This window comes from Eretmochelys imbricata, chromosome 11 (genome assembly GCF_965152235.1).
Source record: "Eretmochelys imbricata isolate rEreImb1 chromosome 11, rEreImb1.hap1, whole genome shotgun sequence".
In the NCBI taxonomy this organism is placed as follows: Eukaryota; Metazoa; Chordata; order Testudines; family Cheloniidae; genus Eretmochelys; species Eretmochelys imbricata.
Genome location: NC_135582.1, coordinates 64,787,523 through 64,811,571, shown reverse-complemented (window position 1 = coordinate 64,811,571; position 24,049 = coordinate 64,787,523). Strand labels below are relative to the sequence as shown.

The 24,049-nt window shown below is 40.5% G+C and overlaps 1 protein-coding gene across 20 annotated transcripts in view; it reads right to left on the bottom strand.

The window, feature by feature from the left end:
* The window catches only part of MAP2 (microtubule associated protein 2), a 99,194-nt gene that overhangs the window by 61,615 nt on the left and 13,530 nt on the right, over nucleotides 1-24,049 (bottom strand). For all 20 annotated transcript variants that reach the window (XM_077829666.1, XM_077829667.1, XM_077829680.1 and 17 more), the window contains exons 2-3: nucleotides 9,212-9,325; nucleotides 7,442-7,519 (exon numbers count right to left, since the gene is read on the bottom strand). In XM_077829666.1, coding sequence (XP_077685792.1) covers nucleotides 7,442-7,519; nucleotides 9,212-9,325 — 192 coding nt within the window. The remainder of the gene's footprint in view (nucleotides 1-7,441; nucleotides 7,520-9,211; nucleotides 9,326-24,049) is intronic.

Below are 24,049 nucleotides of genomic sequence, written 5' to 3'. Positions count from 1 at the left end.
TCCATAAATGCCTGATCTTGCATTTGGCACTGGTAAATTCCATCCTACCTCTGTTACTCCATTTTTCAAGGTCATTCAAATCTCACTTATTCATCATATGGTTGATTTATCACACAGCATTTCAGAGGTAATCTCATTCAAAGACTATAGTCAATAAAGAACAGAGAGAACCTGTTTTGTCATTAATTGTACCTCTCCAGTGACTCTTAAAACAAGTATTCTGTAATGCACTGAATGCATCCAATGAAGTGAGCTGTAGCCCACGAAAGCTCATGCTCAAATAAAAATTTTAGTCTCTAAGGTGCCACAAGTCCTCCTTTTCTTTTTGTAATGGGGAGGTTACACTTGTTTATTTATGAAATGTGTATTGCTCATCAAATCATCACATGCCATCAAAAGCATATGACTTGGAGTTGCAGCTACTACCTCAGTGTATGATATGCCACTACCATCGCATAAGGGGAACACTGGGGAAGAAATATCATTGCATATTATGGTGTGGACAAAGAGAAACCTCTGAAGATAATGCCAGGCTAATGTTCTGGTGTTTTTTAGAGAGGGCTGATATATTTTCTTCATACTAAAAAAGATAAAAAGATACTTTGTATGTGTGTATGTACATATATACATGCATATAGACACACACACACACACACATTTTAAAACAGGAAATTATTATTATTACCTAGTTCTTCCATATATACATGTGGGAGGGATTATTAGTAGCAACATCCTGGTCATAATAATAAAATGTGGCGGTTTCCATTTATAATTGCTCACGGCCTTTTCGTGGCAAGTACTAGGAAGTTTTAAATAAATCTTCTTGAGGCTTTAGGATCCTAGTCAGTCATTTGGCTTAAGACCCTTAGCTCATTTGTAGATTTCAATCTGGCTAATAACGGTGACCTGTATTTAAAATTCTTGAATATTTTTGCAGATACATGTATGAACAGAATAGAAAAAAACTTTACATATAAGAACTTTGTCATGCCACCTGCACTTCACTTCGAATCATAGGCTCTAATTCTCCAGATACTTACTTACCGGCTTAAGCACTGGCAGGATTGGGGATTTAGATTCTGAGCAAGGTCTCCAATGTCTTTTCTTGTCTCCAGAAACTTATACTTTCCAGAAACATCTATATTAATTTTCCAAGCACGTATTTTTGAAACGTAAAATGCCTAACTTAGTGCAGTTGAAGAATCTCTATTCTAGTAAACATTTTAGGCACTAAACAATGCATTCAAATGCAGGATTAATTTTACAGGACACCATGAGAATCCAACTGCTGTTATTTTCAGCGAGGAACTTTTTGCTTTCTGCAGCAAAGTGGTAGCAACTGACTTGCGATAGAATGATATTTATTAGAATCATAGAATACCAGGGTTGGAAGGGACCTCAGGAGGTCATCTAGTCCAACCCCCTGCTCAAAGCAGGACCAATCCCCAATTTTTGCCCCAGGTCCCTAAATGGCCCCCTCAAAGATTGAACTCACAACCTTGGGTTTAGCAGGCCAACGCTCAAACCACTGAGCTATCCCCTCCCATTCTTCCCCCAGGAAGAATGCAGCATGTGGACCCATTCATGCTTATTCATTCACAATGGGAGGACAAACTATTAATTGATCACAATACCATTAGTTCCAATCTGCAGTATTTTGCATTTGAAAGCAAGATTATCCAGGGTTAAGATTCTGTGGCATACTGTATTATATAACTGTCCCCAATAACATCTGGTTATTTGCATCCTGCGGAGTCTCTATTGAGGTGACTATATCTATCTGTCTATCTGTATCCCACAGAGTTCACTTTAAGTGGTCCAGTTTAACACACATTCTTTCATCAGGGCATATAGGTTACCAGAGAGTTAAAAATCAACAGCAGGGTAAAATATTTAGGATTATTTTGCTGCTGATTCTTCTAAATTTATTTCCTACTAATAAATTACTCTGAATATGCCAAATGCCGTAAGACTCTGCAAGTATCTATGACTTAACGCACTGGCAGGTTACATTCAGGTGGGCCAAATTCACTTCTGCTGTAAGTCTACTGAGTTACACCCAGGATGAATATAGTGCAAAGATGCCTATCTGACTTTAAAGGCAGCTCTCTTTTAAAAAAAAAGAAGAAAAAATCTCAACTACCTTTAGGAAAAGCAACTTTCCAAAGAAACATTGCTTCAAAAAATCAAAACAGCAGCTGTGATGGTGGGCAGCGCTACTTGCTTGGAAAACTACTTTCTGAACTGGTGATGTTAACTCTGTGCCACGGTAACTTCAAAAGAGGATATACAGATAGTAGTAAGTAAAAGGAGCTAAAATCTAAGCTGCCAGTACGATGGGAGCGAATGATGATTCTAGGTTTCTGTATCATTCAAATGAAATAAAGAAGAAATATGTTTGATGTCTTTACAAAAGCTTATTTGCATGATGGAAGGGGATGCTGCTAATCAACACGAACCAGGGAATTGTGATGTGTATATTCATTTAACTACTAAGCCAGTTAATTCACTTTGTATTTCCAGTTCATTTGATTATATTGATTGAAGTCTCAATTCAAGAAAGCATCATTATTCAGAAATGTAGTTAAGCATGTGCTTAAGTTTGAATTGAAGTCAAGCTAAAGTTAAGCATGTGCTTAACTGTTTTTCTTATCTTAACAGATATAGATTTAAGTGAATGCTTAAGTGCTTTCCTGAATCGGGACCTGCTTGGGTATAACAAAAAAAACTCATAGGTTATTATGCAAGTTAACCAGAATTTCACTGCTGTAACAATTGATGATGTTCAAACCAGCCAACTTGATAAAGGGCATAGAGCCAAATAGAGGAAATGTCAAATTACCAGAGATTTGCATCTATATTTCAGTAATATTTATTGAAGTATTTTGCAGTGACAAATACCATCAGGAAAATATTCAGATAATGTTTTGCTATTACTTTCTCCTGAGTCACAAGATAGATTATGAGAAGGTGGAAAAGAGATTACATTTTAGTGATAAGAAACAGATAGACGGAAGTGACTGACATTGCTAAATCTGAGCATGTTAGTTATGTGATTTTAGATTACAGGCTGGGATGTTAGGTACCCAACTCACATTGAATTTCGATGGAAGATGATTGCCTAACTTTGACAATACCAGCCATAAGTCTTTATGGCAGAGGTTCTCAAACAATGATTCATGAATCACAGGTGGTACACAGAGCACTTCCTGGTAGTCCAAAGTAAGCTGGCTGGTCACATGGTGGTGACTCCTCCTCCTTATACCTAATGGCTAAAATGCTTGAAAAGGCATCAAAAATACATTAAAAGTGAGTTTGTCAAAAATGCTCAGCCATGAGTCTGACTTCCCACTGAAGTCATTGGTAAAATTCCCATGGAAGCAGTTAGGTCAATGCTGAGCACTGCTGAAAATCCCCTTACCAAACACTTTCCTAACATTATTTTTCTATGTAAGCAATCGTTGTTGTTACCATATGGGGCTGTTACCTAATCATGAATGGGAAGGGAAATGGCCTGCATGACCACAGATTAGTGTGGGTGGGAATGGTCCAGGTGACAGTCTGTCTGTTAAGAATTAAGAAGTCAGAGAACACCTACTTTATAAATTGTTAACTGGTTATAGCCAAGAAAATACAGGCCCTACTTGGAGTCTGTCTGAAATATTAATGGAACTGGAGGAGGCAACAGATTATCTGTCCTGGCTTATATGTATTATTTTGTTGCTACTGTTTTATTAAGGTCTGTCATGTTTTACATTGTTGCTTTTGTTTTTTAGTTTTTGTTTTTTGGTAGATCTGTATTGTTTAGTCATAACATAATTTAGGATACAATTTTTTTAAGAAGGGAAATAATGTCTTTAAATGCTAATATGATTTATTTGCCTCTTTTTATTTCTATAACAAAAATGTAATCTTTATTATTTTGGTCCCTTCTAAACAATTCCTTTTTGCCTTAATGCTCAGGCAAAAAGATAATGTATTTTCAAGTTTATGATAAAAAATGTTTACACAAAGGCTAATTCAGTTTTAGCTTCTGGGTATCTTTTGAAAATACCTTTTAAAAAGTCATTTTTAACTGGAAATAATCTCTGTTTATAGCACTTGGTTCCTTTCAATTTGTAAAATATACTTACTTGGTTTAAAAAAAGCTTATCTCAAAATACATACTTTAAAATGTAAGCTAGTTTACCAAAGGCATTTAGATTCATTTTTTACACAGGGCAAGGGAATTAGGGACCAATCTTACAAAGATCAGAGCCCTGAAACTGCCATGTTGGGAATACAAAGCAGCAGCACTGTTTGTCCAGATCCATTTGATAAAACGATTAGGCAGCACTTGGGAAAATTTCAACTCCAGGGGAAAAAAAAATCACATTACAATATTTGCAATCATCAAAATAATTTCAATAAGAGCAAATTCATTATCTTACCTCCAGCAGCACTGCAAAGAGACCTGCTCATCTGAATGTTTGTCTGTGGCTGAATGAAAGAATCAAACCTACATTCACTGACTCTTTTCTCTCCTGAAATGTATTTGACCCAGAAATCTCTCTCCCTTTCTCTTTCCTTCTTCTTCTTCTTTTTTTTTTTTTTTAAATTTGTGTTTGCTGCATGGCTGGCCACATCTACCTTTGTCATGTCTACAACACAGTGATTTCCAGCCTGGTATGACTGAAGGAAATGTCTTACAGTTTCAAAGCAATACAAGGTACTGACAACATCACTGGCAAAACATTCAAGAGGAAAACAACAACAACAAGGAAAACTAAGGTGTATATATACACAGAACTACCAGATGGGTTTACCTGTTTTGTTCAACAACTTCAGAAGTGGATTAAATTCTGTAAACACCACTGCATTCCACAGAGCAGACAGACACAAAAAGGTACACACAGACAACTGAGTAGCATGAGGGGCTGAGGGTTTAAATGGGTATTGTACACACTGGGTCAAATCCTGCAGTCTTTACTCACACAAAGTTCCCACTAAAGTCAATAGGCGCTTTGCCTGACTAATTAGTGCAGGATTTGGCTTATTAGCAGTTAATATTATCAGGCAATCCTGACTCCCAGCAACAAAAGTTCAATATAGCTTCCAGCTGTAAGGCCTTGATCAGGTGAATAAGGGATTTGCTGAATCAAGGCCTAATTCACTGAAAGAAGCACAAGACAATATTAACTAAAGCTGTTTGAAACTTCAGATTTCGATGAAAAACTAGACCACATTTTTGGTGACAATTTTTACAAACATTTCCTTTGTTTTTTTCACCTAACTCTAATATGAAATACCCCCCACAAGCCAAACATAAAAGAGGAGCTTACAGCACTTTGGGACTCTTAGGCCATCAATGACTAAGGACCTACAGTACAGGAGCTCTGTCAATGTTTCCCTTATAAACCTGTATTTTCAGGAGGTTATAAACAAGTCCAATGACGTTTGCTCTCAAACTGAAAGTTAGTAGAAAAGTTTATCATAGAAACATTTTTTTAAAACCAACCTTTAAAGCAAAAAAACATGAATTCTGTAAAAACTAACAGACTTAGCAAGTATATAATACATTACATCTTCCAACCATTCTACAATCATTGACTCCGTATTCCTCACAACACCCCTGTGAGGTAGGCAAGCAAGCATTATTGTCTCATCTTTATGTAAGAGGAAAAAGAAACAAAGAAGTTAAGTGACTTTCTGAGTCATTTGCAGAGCTGGGAACTGCTCAGTTTATTAGGTCAAAGAGATGTCTACTGTTCTGTCACTTCTTGGCATTGATACAACTAACAAAATGGCTTCCATTTAAAAGTCATTTGGCAAGTGATTAACCTATAACATTCTGTCAATTAATCAATGTTGTTACTGTATAAAACCCACAAAGTAATAAGCAATAATATGGTTAGTGAAAACAGTGTGCAAAGCCAATGCAAATCCAAGGTAAAGGAGGGATCTTAAAATTGTTCTCAAGCAGATCAACAACCCCTTCATTCTGTTACCAAAAATCAAAAAGCACACCCTGAACAGTAAGGTAATCAAATAAATCAGCACAAAAAGAGCAGTGAAATGATCAAAATGACCCTAGCAATCCTAAAAATCTTTGCCAGTGTAGTACTGGTTTCCTTTTTTTTTCCTGAGTGGTTTTATTTGATTACCATTACCTTTGAGTAATATTTGCTCAACAACAGGAAAGTGAATGTTACAATAACAATGACCAAGAAATCAAAGTTTGCATATTGGTTACTGCACATGCCAAGTAAGTATTTTCAATACAAAGTACCCAAGGATGTGACGTTTGTCAATGTATACAGGAGATGGACTGACCAAAACGCATGGAGATCAGGTGTAAAAAAAAGTGTCTCACTGCAGAACGTCATGGCAAACTGAGAACTAGCACATATTGGGACATCACATAAAAAATACACATTTCCAACACTAGTGCAGGATAAATCACACACAGTGTGTACTCAACAGACAGTAATAGCTTATTTCTATGACACATTAATTTTCAAGATATTTATTTTTAAAAAACAAGAAGGAAGGTGACATATAAAAACTATATTCATAATAAAATGATAATGTCAACTGTCTGATTTAGCTCACAAAGACAAGGGAATTCTTAGGGCCAAATTCTTCTCTCAGATCCATATGGTAGGGCTCATCAGTAATATTCTGTTCTTCCTCTGTCAATGTTAATGGGAGACTCAGACACCCAGGCCCTGATTCAGCAGTCTACCTCTTTACATCAGAACACATAACCACGGGCTTAATGTTAGGCATGTGACTTCAATGGGGTTTTAGCACATGCTTAAAGTTAAGAACATGATTACATGCTTTCTGAATTGTGGCTTCAGGGACAGCCGAATGCAGACATTATTGGGTTACTGAGGTTGAGTACTACTGTGTGGATCAGAGAGTATAATTTGCTTTAAGACTAGAATTTCACTTTGGCATCCTTGTACAGAATCCCCATATACACCAAGGCACAGAAATGTGAATTAAAGATGGAAAGCAGAAGGAATAATCTAACTCTGAATCTCCTTGCTTGCATGGACTTGGACTGTGAGACAACATTAGTGCTGGTTAATTTCCAAGTAAACGCATCTTAACAGACTATAGTAATCAATATTTAACACCACGTTCTAGGCCTATACTTGGGAAGTCTCAATATTTAGCCATCTTGGCTTCTAATATCTATTAATGATTATTTTTCACATATATATGTGTGTGTGTATTTATTTTTACTTACTTCCAATTATCCATGTGTGTATGCATATATCTCATTTGTGTGTTATGGTCAGTTTGCAGATGGCACTTCATTGCTGGAGAATGCTTACTCTTTAAGCTGAAGCTGGCAGGAAGTATTTCCATTTACTATTTCCCCCACCTCTTCGTATGAGCATTTGTTCCCTTGCTTGATAGACATACTCTGAAATGTCCAGTGGACCCTTACCTTCTGCCAGTGCTCCAGTCTGTTCTGAGGCGGGTGATGGAGGCGGGGAAGGAGGCAGATTAGCTGATTCTTCCACAGCTAGAGATTGAACAATGCAAGTGAGAAAATGAGATACAGCAATTAATTCCCGTGAAACCATTAGATGCTGAGTACAAGCTGCAATTATGGCCTGTTTGGAGAATACTTCAGTGGAGGTTGTGCCTAATGGATTTTCAGGTATAATCCCTTTTCCAATGTATTATTTTAAACCTATAATGAAAGGAAAACATTTACTTTCAGGTGCCCTGCCTTACGTTCCAGAGTCTGGTCCCAGGGTACAATAAAATGAAACAAAATCAAATAAAAAAATTTATCAGTCCTTTGTGTTTGTGTCCCATCTAGTAGCCAGATCAATACTATTGTTCATTCATGATTTTGAGAAAGCTTCATTCACAAACCTATGATGGCAACATATTTAAATCAGGGAGATTTTAAAGATTCAATTCGATCATCTGGAAAAGTGAGAAAAAGGCACCCAATCCCATGCTTAGTTTACCTTTGGGTAGCTGGACAAATAGCACTTTGCTGTGTTCTTACATTATTATAACCTGGATATTTTTTGTTTCTGCTGGGTTCAGGGCTAGCTACATAATATATGCAAATGTTCCTTGTCAAAGTATGAAAGGTACCAGCTGGAAGCATCACCAAGGAAGGAAAACAAGTCAATGGGGAACTTCTGTCAGCCATCTGATCATGGTATTTCATCAGAGGAAGGCGCTGTATAGAAGCCTAATCTTCTAGGGTTTTAGATTAATTCCCAATTAAGGGTCTTATGCTCCCACTGAAGTCAGAGGAAGTTTTATCAATGGTTTCAGTAGCAGGAAGATTAGGCCCTAAACAAGGTATCTCTTAAGTATACTCAGATTCTCCATCTGATTTCAGAGAAATAGTTTTGATATTTCTTCAGAGTTAGTACTGGGATCTATCAGGCTTTTTAAATTTATGCCACAGTATTTCGTGGGCTGCAAATGATTCCAGCAAGCAACTAGGTCTCAATTTATGATTTAGGGCGTGATCCCCAGACCAATGAAATCAATGGAAAGACTTTCATTGACTTCAATGGATATTGGACCAGATCTAGTGCCTCGAATACTTCCTCTTGAGACTGGCTTTTTGATCCCAATGCAGATCATACAACCACATTTTAATAACTCACAGATGTACTTTCGTACCTACAGGCACTGTAAAAGAACTCATTGCAAACACATACGTTGTTTCTCAGAGTTCGTTGAAGAATGTCTCAACATCCAGGATGTGTGCTTAGTTCTGCCCTCACTTAGGCCCAACTCAGCAAAGGAGTTCAGTGTGCACTTAAATTCCATAGAACTCGACAGAACATAAGCACATGCTTAAAGTCAAGCATGTGCTAAGTGTTTCTGCTGAATTAGAGACTTTCAGGCAAAATTGCACCTCAGTTCATAATAAACACAATAATAATAATAATGGTTGAAGTTGCTCAGAGAATGTAATGCAGACCTGGTGGGAGATGGACTAGTGAGTAGAGGGTCAGCAAGGCAGTCAAAGATGCATGATAAATTGGGGAAATGAGACATTTTATTTATTAGCTGGTTACAGAATTTATCCCAGGGTTCTACAGTTTATCCATGAATATCAGCACCACCTATGTCATCGACATGCATTATATATTGTGACCTGATATTAATAATTCTATTTATATACATCTGCACACACAGAGATACCTTCACCACTCTTGTAAATGCCTTGTTTTACCTAAAGGTAATGGTCCAGGCTGATCTTTGTGCTGGGCTTCTTTTTCCTGTTCACCTTTCAGGACTGCTACAGCTTCAGCTGTTACTACTTGGACTATCCTTGCAGACACTTCCTCTGTGATCGTAGCAAAATTAACAAAACAAAAAAGTTGCATTAATAAGAGAGATTTTTTTAAAAACCAAATTGAGTCTGGCTAAAGCTTTCAGAGTCAGACTCATTCAGATTTTTTAAAAAATTATTTTCTTTAAAATATTTAGAGAAATCATTACAAATGAAATTAAAGGATCAGATTTGCAAAAGATCTCAAGCCCCAGTACTCCTATTCTTCTCAGAGGGAACTGCTGGGTGTTGAAAATCTGTCCCTGAATCTATAAATGTAAAAGAAATTTTGAATCTTATTCCTTGGAGCGAGAACAGCATAAGACATTACTATTAATCACTGCTTCTCATTTTCGGTACGGGAGATATATGCAGTAATTGCAGGATTTTAAAGTGAGAATTTATTAACTGCCTAGGATTTTTTTTTTTATGTGCAATTTTGTGACCCTGGCATTTTCCAAACATGGCCAGGATGACAAGCCCAGAGCTGGATTTTCTGGCATCTAACATATTGAGTTATCTGTATTTTTACAAGTGCTTTGGATTGTATTTTTTGTTCATCAGCATACAGTTAGTATGCATTCAGGGCACTGCACCTGAAAACATTGAAGGGTATGCTGATGAGGGACTTAAGAAAGAAGGGCCAATGACATTTTGACAACATTATAACGTACAATTTATCCGCCTCACCTTTTTCAGGGCTGCATCATACAGGCCACTCTACATTTGAATTGCAGATCAGAGAGCATGAAAATGTATTCCACTTGATACCACTGTCTGGGATGACGGAGGTTCACAGCTATGTGTTTGAGGTTCAGACTTTGCCTCCTGACCACTCAGAGGGGCCATCGAAGCTCAGCCGAAAGTAAGGGCCTATTCTGCCCCTGGAGGAGCAGAGCTGCTGCTGCACCACTTGATGAGATGCTGCATGCTATGTGGACTCGTGTGGAGGGGTTCTGAGGTGGAGACATGACCCAACTTCTCCCCATCCCCTTTGGAATGCTGTCTGGCCCTGGGGGGAGTAGGGAGTGAGGAGTCACCGTGCTCTCCTTAGTGCTAGGAATGCAATTGTTCCTGGTCCTTACACGGGCTGGAAATGTTCCCTACACCCATCTCTTCAATGTGGCCAACACGACCCTGATTTAGGGACTGATCCAAAGCCCAGTGAAGTCAAGTCTTTCCACTTCAAAGGGCTTTGGATCAGACCCTTATTCCACTCTGAGCGCCCATATGGTTACACCTAAGGCACATTTGCTTTGGTTGAATGACCAATGCTATCACAGGACGAAGATCACTGAAGATAAATTAGTTGGGTACTTTTCAAGCACAGCATCTGTTGCTTTGTACAACACAGCAACAAGGAAATGGTGAAGAAATCTGTTCAGTGCAGTACAGCATGGACATTTGTTTTTTCCTTTTAGTTACTGAGGATGGGATTTTCAAGCCGCCTCGGGGATTTGGGTGCCCAATTCCTGTTCAACTGAAGAGGAACTGGGCCTACAAATTCTCATGCAGCTTTGAAAATACCACACTCAAGTCACTTTAATACATGCAAAAACCTCTCCCATTCGTGACTTAGTGCCTTTAGATGGACTGCATGAGATTTCTAAATCTGGTAAAAATGTGGCCTGGAGGACGGTACACTATTACCCAATGAATTTACCTAAGAACATAAGAATGGCCATACTGGGTCAGACCAAAGCTCCATCTAGCCCAGCATCCTGTCTTCCGACAGTGGCCAATGCCAGGTGCCCCAGAAGGAATGAACGGAACAGGTAATCATCAAGTGATCCATCCCCTGCCATTCATTCCCAGCTTCTGGCAAACAAGCTAGGGACAGGCTTGGGGGAGGGATAGCTCAGTGGTTTGAGCACTGGCCTGCTAAACCCAGGGTTGTGAGTTCAATCCTTGAGAGGGCCATTTAGGGATCTGGGGCAAAAATTGGGGATTGGTCCTGTTTTGAGCAGGGGGTTGGACTAGATGACCTCCTAAGGTCCCTTCCAATTCTATGACGCCAATCCTGGCTAATAGCCATTGATAGACCTATCCTCCATGAATTTATCTAGTTCTTTTTTGAACCCTGTTATAGTCTTGGCCTTCACAACATCCTCTGGCAAAGAGTTCCACAGGTTGACTGTGCATTGTGTGAATAAATACTTCCTTTTGTTTGTTTTAAACCTGCTGCCTATTAATTAATTTAGTGCTAATATGCATGAAGATTTTATAATACTTCCTAGGCTAACGGCGCAACACTGAAATGGCAACTGCAAATGCAGCTGTACGATTCAGGCCTAAATTTGCAAAGGATTTGTTAAAGGCCGTCTTATGATAACTCTTACACACAGTGAATAGCACCTTACTCCACGTGAAGTCCTACTGAAGTCAATGGGACTATCTATGGAGTTAATACTACTGACTGTGAGTATGGATATCTCAAACCTGGCTTTGGGGTGCAGTGGGATGTAATCAGGCATGCAACTAACATATGGAAATAGCCAGGAAGATCGGCCTAGTTGCTGTTTTAGGTGCCTAGGGACAGATTTTAAAGGTATTTAGGTACCTAAATCTCACTGAAATAAATGAGAGTTAGGTGCCTAAATATGTTTAAAAATCTGACCTTTAATGAAATAGCAAATTGGATAGTTCATGCATCCAATGGCAGAACTATTTACAAAATATATAAACCGTTATGTTTTCTTCCATGCAGCCCCTCATGCTTGGGAGGAGCTCCCGTAAACATCTGCAAAACTAATACATTATCTTCCTTCAAAACCCTCCTTGAAACTTGACTTTGCTACTTGAGGCCTGCAAAAAACTTGAGAATGGTTTGGCTTCTGGTGTGCTGACCATTATTGTCTCATTGTTTCTTTGTACTTCCCCATCTGTTTCCTCTTGTTTTATACTTAGACTGTAAACACTTTGGGACAGGGTCTGTCTTTTTGTTCTGTGTTAGTACAGTGGCTAGCAGAGTGGGGTCATGGTTCCTGATTGGGGCTTCTAGATGTGACCAAAATACAATCAATCAATAAAATAAAATTCAGAGAAAAGTTGTGGGTTTCACATCTGCATACCTATTTACACTCCCTGGCTCATTAACATCCATATTCCTTTCTATTTACAGCCACAGTCACTGTATTTCCCAGGTATTCCTGTCGGCAGGTGAGAATTACTTTCAGACATTGAGGCCAGTTCTACATGGTGCTGAGTGCCCTCACATGCACTGAAGCCAACTGAAATCATATCAGACTCAGCGCCTTGCAGCTTCAGGCCCACTATATGTATGGCCCAGACTTGCCCTCAGAGCCTTAATAATACAAGCATTTGCACTATACACCCATAAAATTCAATGTTGCTGTGGATGCCAATTACTTTACTACACATTTAGTTGACAGAGACAAAAATCGCAAATTAAATGCAGTCCATCAGTGTCCAACAATGATGACATCATGGAGCATCCAGTGAGAGCAAGGATGACAGCACATCAGTTATCATTTCCTTTAGCATGGGTGAACAGGTGGAGAGGGCGTATATTTAAGTCAATGCCCTGCACATAACTTTACAGTAACTGCTTTCACAGGCAAGTAATGCAGGCTATTGGATTTACACTTGACCTATTGTCACCTTTAAAGTTCAAATGAACATTCCAAAAGGTTTCTAAAATAATCATTTTTTGTCCCTGTTTTTCCTTCAACAAGGCGGAGTTTCTTCTGAGAACTAGAGATATGGCTGCCTGACTTCCACAGTCACCTGAGTTTTAAAAAATGCAGGGACAAAGCCAATGTTAATTTCTTTACTGCAGAAATTTCATATATAATGAGGTATCAAGACACTTGCAGGCAAGGAATATTTCCCTCACAATTGTTGGTCTTCATTACTGACATAATTTACTCCCCTCTTGACTGGTAGTCAGAAGGGCAACCCGATAATAATACAGTTCTATTGACTGCAGCCAGCAGTACATGACAACGAAGAGTACGTCAGACCCCAAACGCATCCAGAGTATACCAGGCAAAGCCCCATTTTGCCACCCAAACCTCTTACATAACCATAGCAATGCAATACTGACCATTCACCAATGTTACACAATATTGTGTGTGTGTGTTTATGATAGCAACTCATCTTCCAAAGTTGACCAGTGTAAATAGCTGCTTCCACTGACTATAGAATATGGATTGTTAATTTGGAGCCCAGGGTTTCCCTCTATCGTGAAGCATGTACAGAGTGCAAAGTGGAAGAACTGCACAGAAAAGACAGGAAAGGGGGAGTAGTAGCTCAACTGCACGGTCTATCGGCTTCTTGGCAACCTCTGGTAGCCTCTCCAACACAATGCCATATGGTTGAGGCTCTGGGATACTTTGTATAGGTAGGTTGGGTATGCAGGGACCAGGGAACATCCATTCTATATTACAGTAATATTTCCTCTCCCTTTTTGGGGTAGGAAATTAATGACACCAATAAAGAGCCAGACTTCAAGGGACTTGGTGGGTGTGAAGAGCAGCATGGAGCTTCACAGATGCCCACGGATCTGTGGGTGAGGGGGGATAGTGTCCTGGGTTCCACTGCATAAAAGAGCCATGTACTCCGTCATCAACACAGACCAGTAAATCCTGGCCCTTTTGATTGTTTTTTTAAAAACCCTTTCACAGGTTTTACCCCAGGAAGAAACTTCTTTGTCAGGAGTTTTCATGAAGTGGCAATTCTCAGTAATTACTACCCTGCTGAAGAAAGTAACATCACGGAGTCATTTACAAAGTTGTGCTGTTAGCTCAAATCAATCCCTGTATTGGGAAAGTTTGCACAGAGGACCAACTCAGGGTGCTGCTGCATGCCTTACTCTAGGAAACCAGGGAAGAAAGCAGGAGCAATTTTCAGAATAACATTTTAAGGAAAGACCACAAGAGATTAATTTTTCAGATGCAAACACTAGTACACAGTGAGATGAACACACGTTCGGCACTGTGGATTATAATCAGCAAATCACAAAAGTTGGAGAGAGGAAAGACCTAATAGGACATTCTTTGTCTATCTCCCACCCAGTGTAGGACAGTTCCCAGCAATATAAGCTGAAATCCTATTAAAAGTTACTTTCCTTGCTTTAAATTTAGACTTCTTTGCATTTAATCTTGCTCAACAGAGTGAAGGGATCCTCCAAAGGCCTGCAAGTAGCTCCTACCATCTCAGTTCCTATTCTCATTCCATTTCCCAGAGGCATTATACCGAAAAGAGAGAGAGAGGGAGAGACTGCTCTGCTGAATAATGGAAGCTTAATTTCAGACTTTCCCCAAATAAATAAATAAATAAACTATATAAATTGCCTCCGAGGATTTTATCAAGGTTCACTTCACAGCACTCCACTGATGGATATTTTTGGTGACATGGGAGGTACAGGCAGTTCAACAGGAACCGTGTTTTTGCTGTTAATGACTGCTGGAAAAGGACAGACACTTTTGTACTAATGGACCCTATAAATAGCAGATCCAGTGGGTAAGTCAGATACTTGGAGCGTAGCTATTGAGGCTCTTCATCGTTTCCTTATGGTTCGGTTGAAGTTCAAGGAAGATGAATGATAAATATCAACAACAAAGAAGAGTCCATACTTCCCGCCAGGATGCCAGGCATCATGAAAGCTTTGCTTCTGTTAGAGCTTTTGTTTCTTCAGAGATTTTTTCCCCCACCTGTTTAACGAGAAACACACTGTCTTCCTCTACTTTTTGACATTGAAATGACAGCAACAGGTACCGAGTGACGCAGAACATGAGTTTCTCGAAGGCACTACAGATTCCAGCTTTGTGTGTGACTTTACTTGAATGGAACAGCGAAAACACACACACTTCAGAATGTTTTCCTCTCAATCAGCCATTTCCCTTTTTTTTTTATTAGGGGGAGGGATGCTCATGCTGATGGGATGTTGATTAAGAATTTCTCTTTGTAGACTTGCTATGTTTGAATGTTGAGAACATGTCAACAGATACAATGGGCTCACTAAAAAAAAAAGCACTGAGAAGAAGTCAATGCAGCTAGACTGGTGTACACCAGCTGAGGATCAGGTCCAGAATATATTTAGCTAAGGAAGAGATGAAACAGCTAAATGGATCCTGGCTGGTACAGAAGACAGGGACTGCGATAGCATTACCTCAGTATCATCGGTTAATACATAGCCCTCCATCATGGACTCAATAGTGAATATACAACATTATGAATTACCGTTTGATGGCTCTTTAAAAACCACCTTGACAACTGACAGTCTCAGCAGGGAGGCCAAGAACTAATAGGCATGAGGACTGAACTTCCTTCTCACCCTCCGAGTTGTCACTTCACATACAGGTTGACGCATATTGCCAGGTCACCGTGAAGAAGTCTGCACGGCTGCTGCTGCTGATGTTGTAGCTGCTCTCTAGATAGAAAACACAGAACTCCAGTCTCCTGTGCTGGTGTGTCTCAGGAGCACTACATTCATTCAAAACAAAACTAAAGCTCAACCGAGTCAGGGATCTGTGCTGCTGGGCTAGAAAAAAACGGTTACCTACCTTTTCGGAACTGTTCTTTGAGATGATGTGTTGCTCATGTTCATTCCATTCTAGGTGTGTGAGCACCCACATGCGCAGTCGTCAGAGATTTCTGCCTTAGCATTTCCGTAGGGTCGGTTGTGGCGCTCCCTTGAGTGCTGCGCTCATGTGCTGGTATGTTAGACACCGCCGACCCTACGCCCTCTCAGTTCCTTCTTGCTGGCAACTCTGACAGAGAGGCAGGAGGGCGGGTAATGGAATGGACATGAGCAACACATCTCAAAGAACAACAGTTACAAAAAGGTAGGTAACCGTTTTTTCTTCTTTCACTGCTTGCTCATGTCGATTCCATTCTAGGTGACTCACAAGCAGTATCCTCGGAGGTGGGTGCGGAGTTCACAGTCTAGTGACTTGCAGTACTGCTCTACCAAAGCCAGCATTGTCCCATGACTGCTGGGTAAGTACGTAATGGGACGTGAACATGTGGATGGATGACGAGGTGGCCGCCTTATAGAGGTCCTGGATAGGCACCTGCGCTAGGAAAGCTGCTGAAGAGGCTTGCACCCTGGATGAGTAAGTGGTTACAATCACCAGAGGGGACACCTTTGCCTGATCATAGCAGCAGCAAATGCAGCCAGCGATCCAAGAAGATATTCTTTGAGTGGACATTGGACGACCTTTCTTCCTGTCGGCCACCGCACCGAACAACTACATCGACTTGTGGAATGGCTTGGTCCTGTCGATGTAGAAGGTTAGCACCCTCCTGACATCTCGGGAATGCAACCTACACTCTTCCTCTGACTTATGCAGCTTTGGAAAAAAGACAGGTAAGTAAATGTCCTGGCCCATATGAAACTGTGAGACCACCTTGGGAAGGAAAGCCAGGAGTGGCTGCAGCTGGACCTTGTCTTTGTAAAAGTCCGTATAGGGCGGTTCCGAGGTGAGCGTCCTAGTCTCAGGGGCCTGGCATTTCCATCGTAGACAGGGTTTACAGTTTGGTTCAATGGCTTTCAGCATCCCCATGATATAAATTGTTACAGCACCCCTGCACGTGGCCTACCCTGAAGGAAGAGTGAGACCCCTTGGGGGTCTGGGACACTGAAAGCGTTCCTCCAAGAGACTGTCTTAAAGCAGGGATGTAGCACAGATGCTGAGAGGTGGATCTTCCCATGCACAAGTAGTGTTTCAGATCACTCTAATGCCATCAGTGTGCAGTCTTAGGCTCCTTATATAAGAGAAGGACCGTCTCTGGTTACGCTTTCTATCAACAAGTTTATCTTATACTAGTATGATGAAAATGGATCTTGAGCTTGCAGTACCAGTGGACTATTCCATGTAGTTTCTATACATATATGACCTGTTTATGGTACACGCAGAAGTATAAATTTAATCTGCTGCAAGGCACGATGAATGCTCTAGGAAGAGAGGGATGTTAGGAAGGAAGGTTAGGAAAGAAATTTATCTTCTACGGAAAGAGAGAGAGGCCTATGTCAGATAGCATATGCATTCACAATGCCACCAACAAGAAATTAACAGTGATTTGGATTAAAGTGAAGGAGAATTCCTGCTGATAATTTGCAATCAGAAACTAAAACAGGGTTATGGAAAGATGCAAAGAGTTACAAAGAATGAAATAACAACCCCATCCCCCCATAATTTTGCAAAATTTTAGGCAAACACAAGAAAGGCATGGTGAAGAAATCAGCTGTATGTGTGCTTGTGAAACTGAGAAAACAAAACAATTTCAGACAGAAAGCTCCTGTCAAGAATCTCAATAGGGTGCAGAACAGTTTCCTAGGTAACCAAGGCTAATTGCTGCCAAGGTGGAAATAAGTCAACAATGAAGGCACTGAGTAGTTTGCAGTTCTCAGCCATGCAAACATCCTAAATAAATTCCTTGAACAAGGAAAGAACAAAAGTTACTATTTGCTATCTATGACTAATTTGAAATGTAAATGGGGCCTGTGGAATTCCTTTTTTGCTGTATTGCAATTCACAGTGAAGGCCGAAAGACCAGAGAGCTATTCTGTTTGTTACTAGACAGTCACCCAGGGCCGAAGCCTGAAGTCTTTACTCAGGCTGAGCTCCCTCTGAAGTCAATGGGAGTTTTGCCTGAGTAAAGACTGAGCAAACAGTGAAAAAAGATCAGGATTTCACTCAAAGATTTTTTTGGTAGGAGCATTTACAGACAGTAAATAGGAATCACAGGCCAGATCTCAGCTGCTGTGAAGTAGCCTAGCTCTGCTGACTTGATGGTTGCGATGCCGATCTAACCAGTTAAGGATCTGACCCCATTTTTTCACCTGCTAGCTGATGGCTACAAAATAAGTTATTGCAACTCCACCAAGTGACCCTGTAATATGTGAAAAATACAACATGGCATTCAAACATCCTTGAGGCTTCAAACACATTGAGGCAACAGACCAGGAAACAGGATGGATCAGGGGAATGGAAATAGGTTACTGAGCCTTTCACCTTTAACTCACTGATTTAATCTTGACCCAGATGGTGGTGATTGAAGGCGATTACCATCTGATGATTGTTTGATGGCCTGTGACAAATAAACTGGGGGTCTGCCTCAGTCTATTCCCAACTGGTCAAGTGTCCACATCATGATAAACACTATATGCTAATGGGCATCCCTGGCTGCAATCTCACCAGAGCAGCCAAGAACTGACCAGGTGTATAGTCTGGACTAGCCTCTCCTTCCCAGAGGGGTGGGCCATTGAGCTAAGTGGTTAGACATATCAGTGGGGTGATGTGGGAAAGGCTGCATTCTGTATTGCGTGTGCTGTGGATAAATATCGGACTCCAGACACCCTGTTTTTTTTACTCCCCTGTGATAATCCAGAGTAAATGGGTTTAGTGAGAGGGTGCTCATCATGGGATGTAATCCCCCTCCTCCTCCTCCTCCGGCTTTGCAGTGCCCGCAGTCTCACTCCTCCAGTAATCTCTGCAACTGTGCTCAGTTCCTATGACAACTGACTTTGTCCTGTTGGGAATTCAGCATCCCTGTATCTTCAGATTAAAAAGCAACACTCATAAAACCTCACAGACTAACTGCACTGCTGGAATTCTGAATAAGGGACTCTCCTTTCAGTTGCAGTCCTTCTACCTCTAACCTCCTGGTCTTCAGGAAGCCACCGTCACACGCACTCTCTCTTCAGCAGCACTGCTCCAAGCCTTGCCCAAAAGGACTGATTTTAGCACAAGCGTTTTACCAGCTCATTAATTTTAAAAGCTATTTTCCCCCTCAAAAACAAGTGATTGTATTTGGAATTAGCTATTTGTCTTATGATGTCCTGTTCTAGAGAAAAAAGGGAAAGCCTATCAACTCCTCCAGCAGAGGGAAGACATCAGGAAAAAAAAATGCCACAGACAGGAAGGAGAGAATTAAACACTGAAATTAAGAATTCACCAGTCATGCCACAGGCTAGCAAAAGGAAAGTTAAGATAGCATAAAGAGCAGTTTTACCCATTTATCTTTTGTCTCTGGGTGTCTAATACTTAGCCATTTTCATCCAGAGATCACAAAAACAGGTAAGAAATACCACCCCAATTTTACAGGTAAGGGAACAGAGGCGCAGAAAGATTAAGGACAAAAGAGGCCACTGATTCTGGGCTCCTCAGTTTCTGAGAGACGCACTTTGGGGCTGATTTTCATTAGTGCTGAGTACCCAGCGCTCAAAGCGGAGGCAATGGAATCAGCAGGTCAGGCGCTCCGCGTCTCTGAAGGCCATGCCACAAAGTGTCTCAAGCTGAGCGCCCAAAAATCAAGGCATTTGAAACCAGTGGCCACTTCTGAAAATTTTACAGTGAGTGACTTGCCTAACTTAGAGAATCAATGGCAGATCCAGGAATAAAACACAGGCCTCCTGACTTCCAGTCCAGGACTCATAAAAACAAACAACCAGACAAGCACACAAAAGAAACACCCCTGTAATGTGCTTGTGAAAAAAATCCTAGAATGACATGGTTTATTTGAGTCCTATTGCTGGAAGAGTTTTCTCCCCGACCTGGTGATGAAGAATGCCTTTTTGCTTCTACTTTTTTAAAACAATGGGCCACATTCTCAGCTGGTGTAGAATGGGGATAGCTCTGGGGAAGTCACTGGAGCTATGCTGATATACACCAACGGAGAATACGCCCCTTTGTTCTGATGTTATATGGAAATAACAAATCTAGAGTAGCATTCAAAAAGAGTACAAATTACTCATACAACACAAAATCAGACATTTCCCTATAAGTAGGTCCTTGATTTTGATGTCAGTAACATCCACAATAATTGGCAGGCGGATGTGAAAGGCAAATAATGGGAATGTAGGGTTTCAAGTTAGCCTCCTAAACCAGAACTTTTATTTTTTAATAAACAGCACCACAACACACCTCCCCTCAATTATCAACACTTTAACAGTTATTTAAGATTGCATCATTCACAATGGCGAAAAACAAACTTGAATGACAGGTTTCAGACTAGCAGCCGTGTTAGTCTGTATTCGCAAAAAGAAAAGGAGTACTTGTGGCACCTTAGAGACTAACAAATTTGAATGACTAATTTAGCTCTCAAAACCGTAAAACCAACAAGCAAAACAGGATTATTTAGGTAACACAAATGCCTCTCCGTTGGAACACTCAAAATTGTGATTCTGCAATGCCACAAATCTTCATAGCTCTACTGGGATGGTATATCTGACATTATAAACCAAATCCACCCTTGTTCAGCCCTTGCAATAGTCACTTATAACAGTGCAAATGGAATGCAAACTAGGTGCTACCATCCTGATTTTGGTTACATTTTACACTGGAGTATTTGACGGCACAAGGTGCAGGGCAATGCTGAATCTTTTTTGCACCCTATGTTTTATTTTACAGTATTTACTGGGAGGCACTGGATGACTTCCCCAAGGCTTTTGACTGTATTTGCAAGATGAACCTGGGCAGCAAACCAGCCCTTTTGGGTTAGACTGTGTGGGATACTGCCTATCACGCGGTTTAGACATTGATGTAACAATGTAACAATTTTCATACAATATAGCATTTATAAATGGATGTTTTGTGTCTTGCATTTGATGGAGCTGTTGACATGAATTACGCTGCTCTTCAGAGTTCTCGGCCCTTATCGATAAATTAAATATTTTGCAATTGACTTTGATGAAAGTATCAAGGGGTTTTATTGGATGCCTTGAAGTTTACTTCCTAAGGATGACAGACTTTGATTCCCTCAAGAAAGAATCTTGACCCTAACTTTCTCTCTTTATGATCTCAATAATCTTCATTTGTGGGATCAATGCCTAAAAACCTAATTAATCATTCTGGTAAAATCTCCTCCAGTCTCCGCAAAGTCTCGGACTTTCTGACTGTCTCTCTTGCTGGATTCATCTCCTGGTCTACTGATCTCCTTTCCTGAAGTCACATTCCTCTTTAGTCTGTTCCTTCCTACCTCTCCATCCCCCACACCCTATCTTCTTTCCCAGTGTCTGCCTTTCACCAGCCACTTCTTCCCTTTCTCTCTCTTATATATGTCCTGGCTCCACTTCCTCTCTTTTGTTCTATTGTTTAGTTCATCCCAGCTCCTATATCAGAATCTCCCTTTCTTTCTCACCAGTTATATGTCTTCAATTCTAGGTCTCCAGTTCTGCTCTCAAGTGAGTTGCCCGCTCGTTCAGCTTGATTTCCCTGTGATCACAGTTCTCCTTGGTTTGTTCCGTCACCTCCTATTGGCTCTCCTCAATATGTGTTTCAGCTTCACTGCCCTTACTGTGTGCTTCCCTGATCCATGTCAGACTCTTAAACAGTTATTTTAAGATTGTACAACAGAAACTCCAAATCTCAAGGCACACAAGTGGCCAAATACACAAAAGATCACTCATCCTGTGTGCCAGGAACCATCTTGAAAGCTTTAATTAACCACGCCTCCCATCTCCCCAAACTCACACAATGTATGTTCACTAATCAAATGCCCCCAGAACACTGTCTATTGGCTGCAGAACAGACCATCACAGGGTTAGTTCCTTTACCATCTCCTTAAAACACAAAGGTCAAATAAAAGTTAAATCAAGTGATGCTTTAAAAATGGCTGCTCATTACTGTACGTATTTTGCTCCCTGTGCCTTCTGAGTCATATTTTCTTATGTTTACGGTCTGTAATGACATTTTTACTATCGCCAGCATTCCAGAGCCAATATAGATGCAGGGAAAACAAGCGGTATGCTATTCTGTCTGATGCATCATCAACACAATTTCCAGCTGAAGTGTGATACTAAAAACACTTTGGGCCAGACCCTCAGCAAGCGCAAATCAGCACAACTCCATGGACTTCAGTAGAACTATGTTGATTTACACCAGCTAAAGGTGTCATTAATATATAAGAAGACAGCTATGTTTTTCTATATAAAGACCAGCCTTCAGTAATCACAAAGGAAAAAATGCTTTGACTTCAAAACAGCAAATCCAATACAGAATTTGATATTTGATCCATTGAGGGAGATTAAATATGGGAAACCAACATCTTGTTTTTACACTTACTTTTCTGATCCTCAGTGCATTTTAATTTATTTAAATAGATTTCTAGGGCCAAACGCTCTGCGGATGCAAATGGATGAACTGCCATTGAAGTCACTAGACTTGCAGCCATTTACCTGAGCAGATTATTTGACCCTTAAAGCTCCATTTCACTATCTTGCATAGATAATTTAATTACATTTCATGTTGTTTCCTGCAATCTTTTAAAAAAAATATAAAAGAATGTCACACAAACCATCTTGCATTTAGGTTAAAAGGTAACATTGACATTAACACCCAGCACATGGGGTTTACTGTTATCCTTGTTTCAGTGACTGAAAATCATTTTCTGTCAATGCAGCATAATTCTGATACTTCCCATTAGAGGTACGGTAATTGTAAATGCAGTAGTAAAATGCCCTTTTCCCCTTAAGGCTCACACTACCAGTCAGACACTGCTTAAGCAACTAGCCCTGCAATGCAGCACCAGCTGCACAGCTAATCAGCTCTGAGCATTAATTCCCAAAGTACTACCCTGACTGCATCAAGGCAGACGTCCTTCTCTTACTGATTGCAAGGAATGATGTTGCATATTTATACGCATGCACAGAGGGTAGATTCAGCAGAGTAGATTCCATCAGAATTTTGCATACAACTTATTTGAATCCCATGGAAGAATCCGAAGTTGCAAGGAGTTGAGTATGTTCTAGAGCAATTCATCTCCCTTTTGAGGTTTCTGTCCTGCTCATGTTTTCTGTACTGTCTCTCTGTGCTGGCCCTGTCCACAAGAGACTGGACTTATTAAGCAGTTTTCCCGGCTAGGTCATTATCCCTGACCCAGATTGATCCCTGACTGTTTACAATGCCGTTTCCCACCCCCGGCCTTACTACAATCAACGCCCACCCCTACATAAAAAAGGATCAGAGAAGATTAAAACAGATGTAATGGGACCATGAGAGAGAATTTATGATCCTGATTCAATAAAGAGCATCCTGTATGGCAAATGAAGGGGAAATGGGTTATCAGCCAATTTCTTTGATTTAAAACTATATGCCAAGGCAAAATAAAAGCAACATTGGGTCAAATTCTGAGCTTGTTTAATCTGGTAGTCTGTAGCATATAAGCCTCAGACAGGAAGTAACCAGCTTCACACGCAGTTGATTGATCCTGAAGAGAATCAGGTCCAGTGTGGATGGGGCAAGAAGGAGATCTGAATCTATTCCATGTGCAAGAAACACATGCAACCACACTCCTTGGTGCCAACTCTAAGCAACTCTTCATGCCTCTCAGGCAGAATCGGTTTCTCCATACACCCAGGATTTGCACTAGCTTCTATCTCCACAGTGCCTAGGAGGGCTCTGTCCGGTGGAATCTATTCGGACCAGGATTTGGTTAATTCTGAGCAGTGGGAGATGTTGACCTAGAGGGACATTTTGAATGTTGATAATAGAGGGGAAAAGGGATGAAAAAGAGAGGAAGAGCTATGAAAGCCCAAGGATACAAAGGGGGGGAGCAGTAACAGGTGATAAGTGAGAAGGAAAGAAAACTGAGAGGAAAAGAAAAGAGTGAGGGACTGAGATGATAATCAACTAAAATATCAATGTATATTTAAATAAAAAGGGGGGATTGTACCAAGATAATAGACAGATCAGAACAGTTTCTCCTGCCTGGTTTCTCCTAACATTACAGCTGACCAGCAGTCAGCATGGGCACCATTGCACTGAGTTCAAC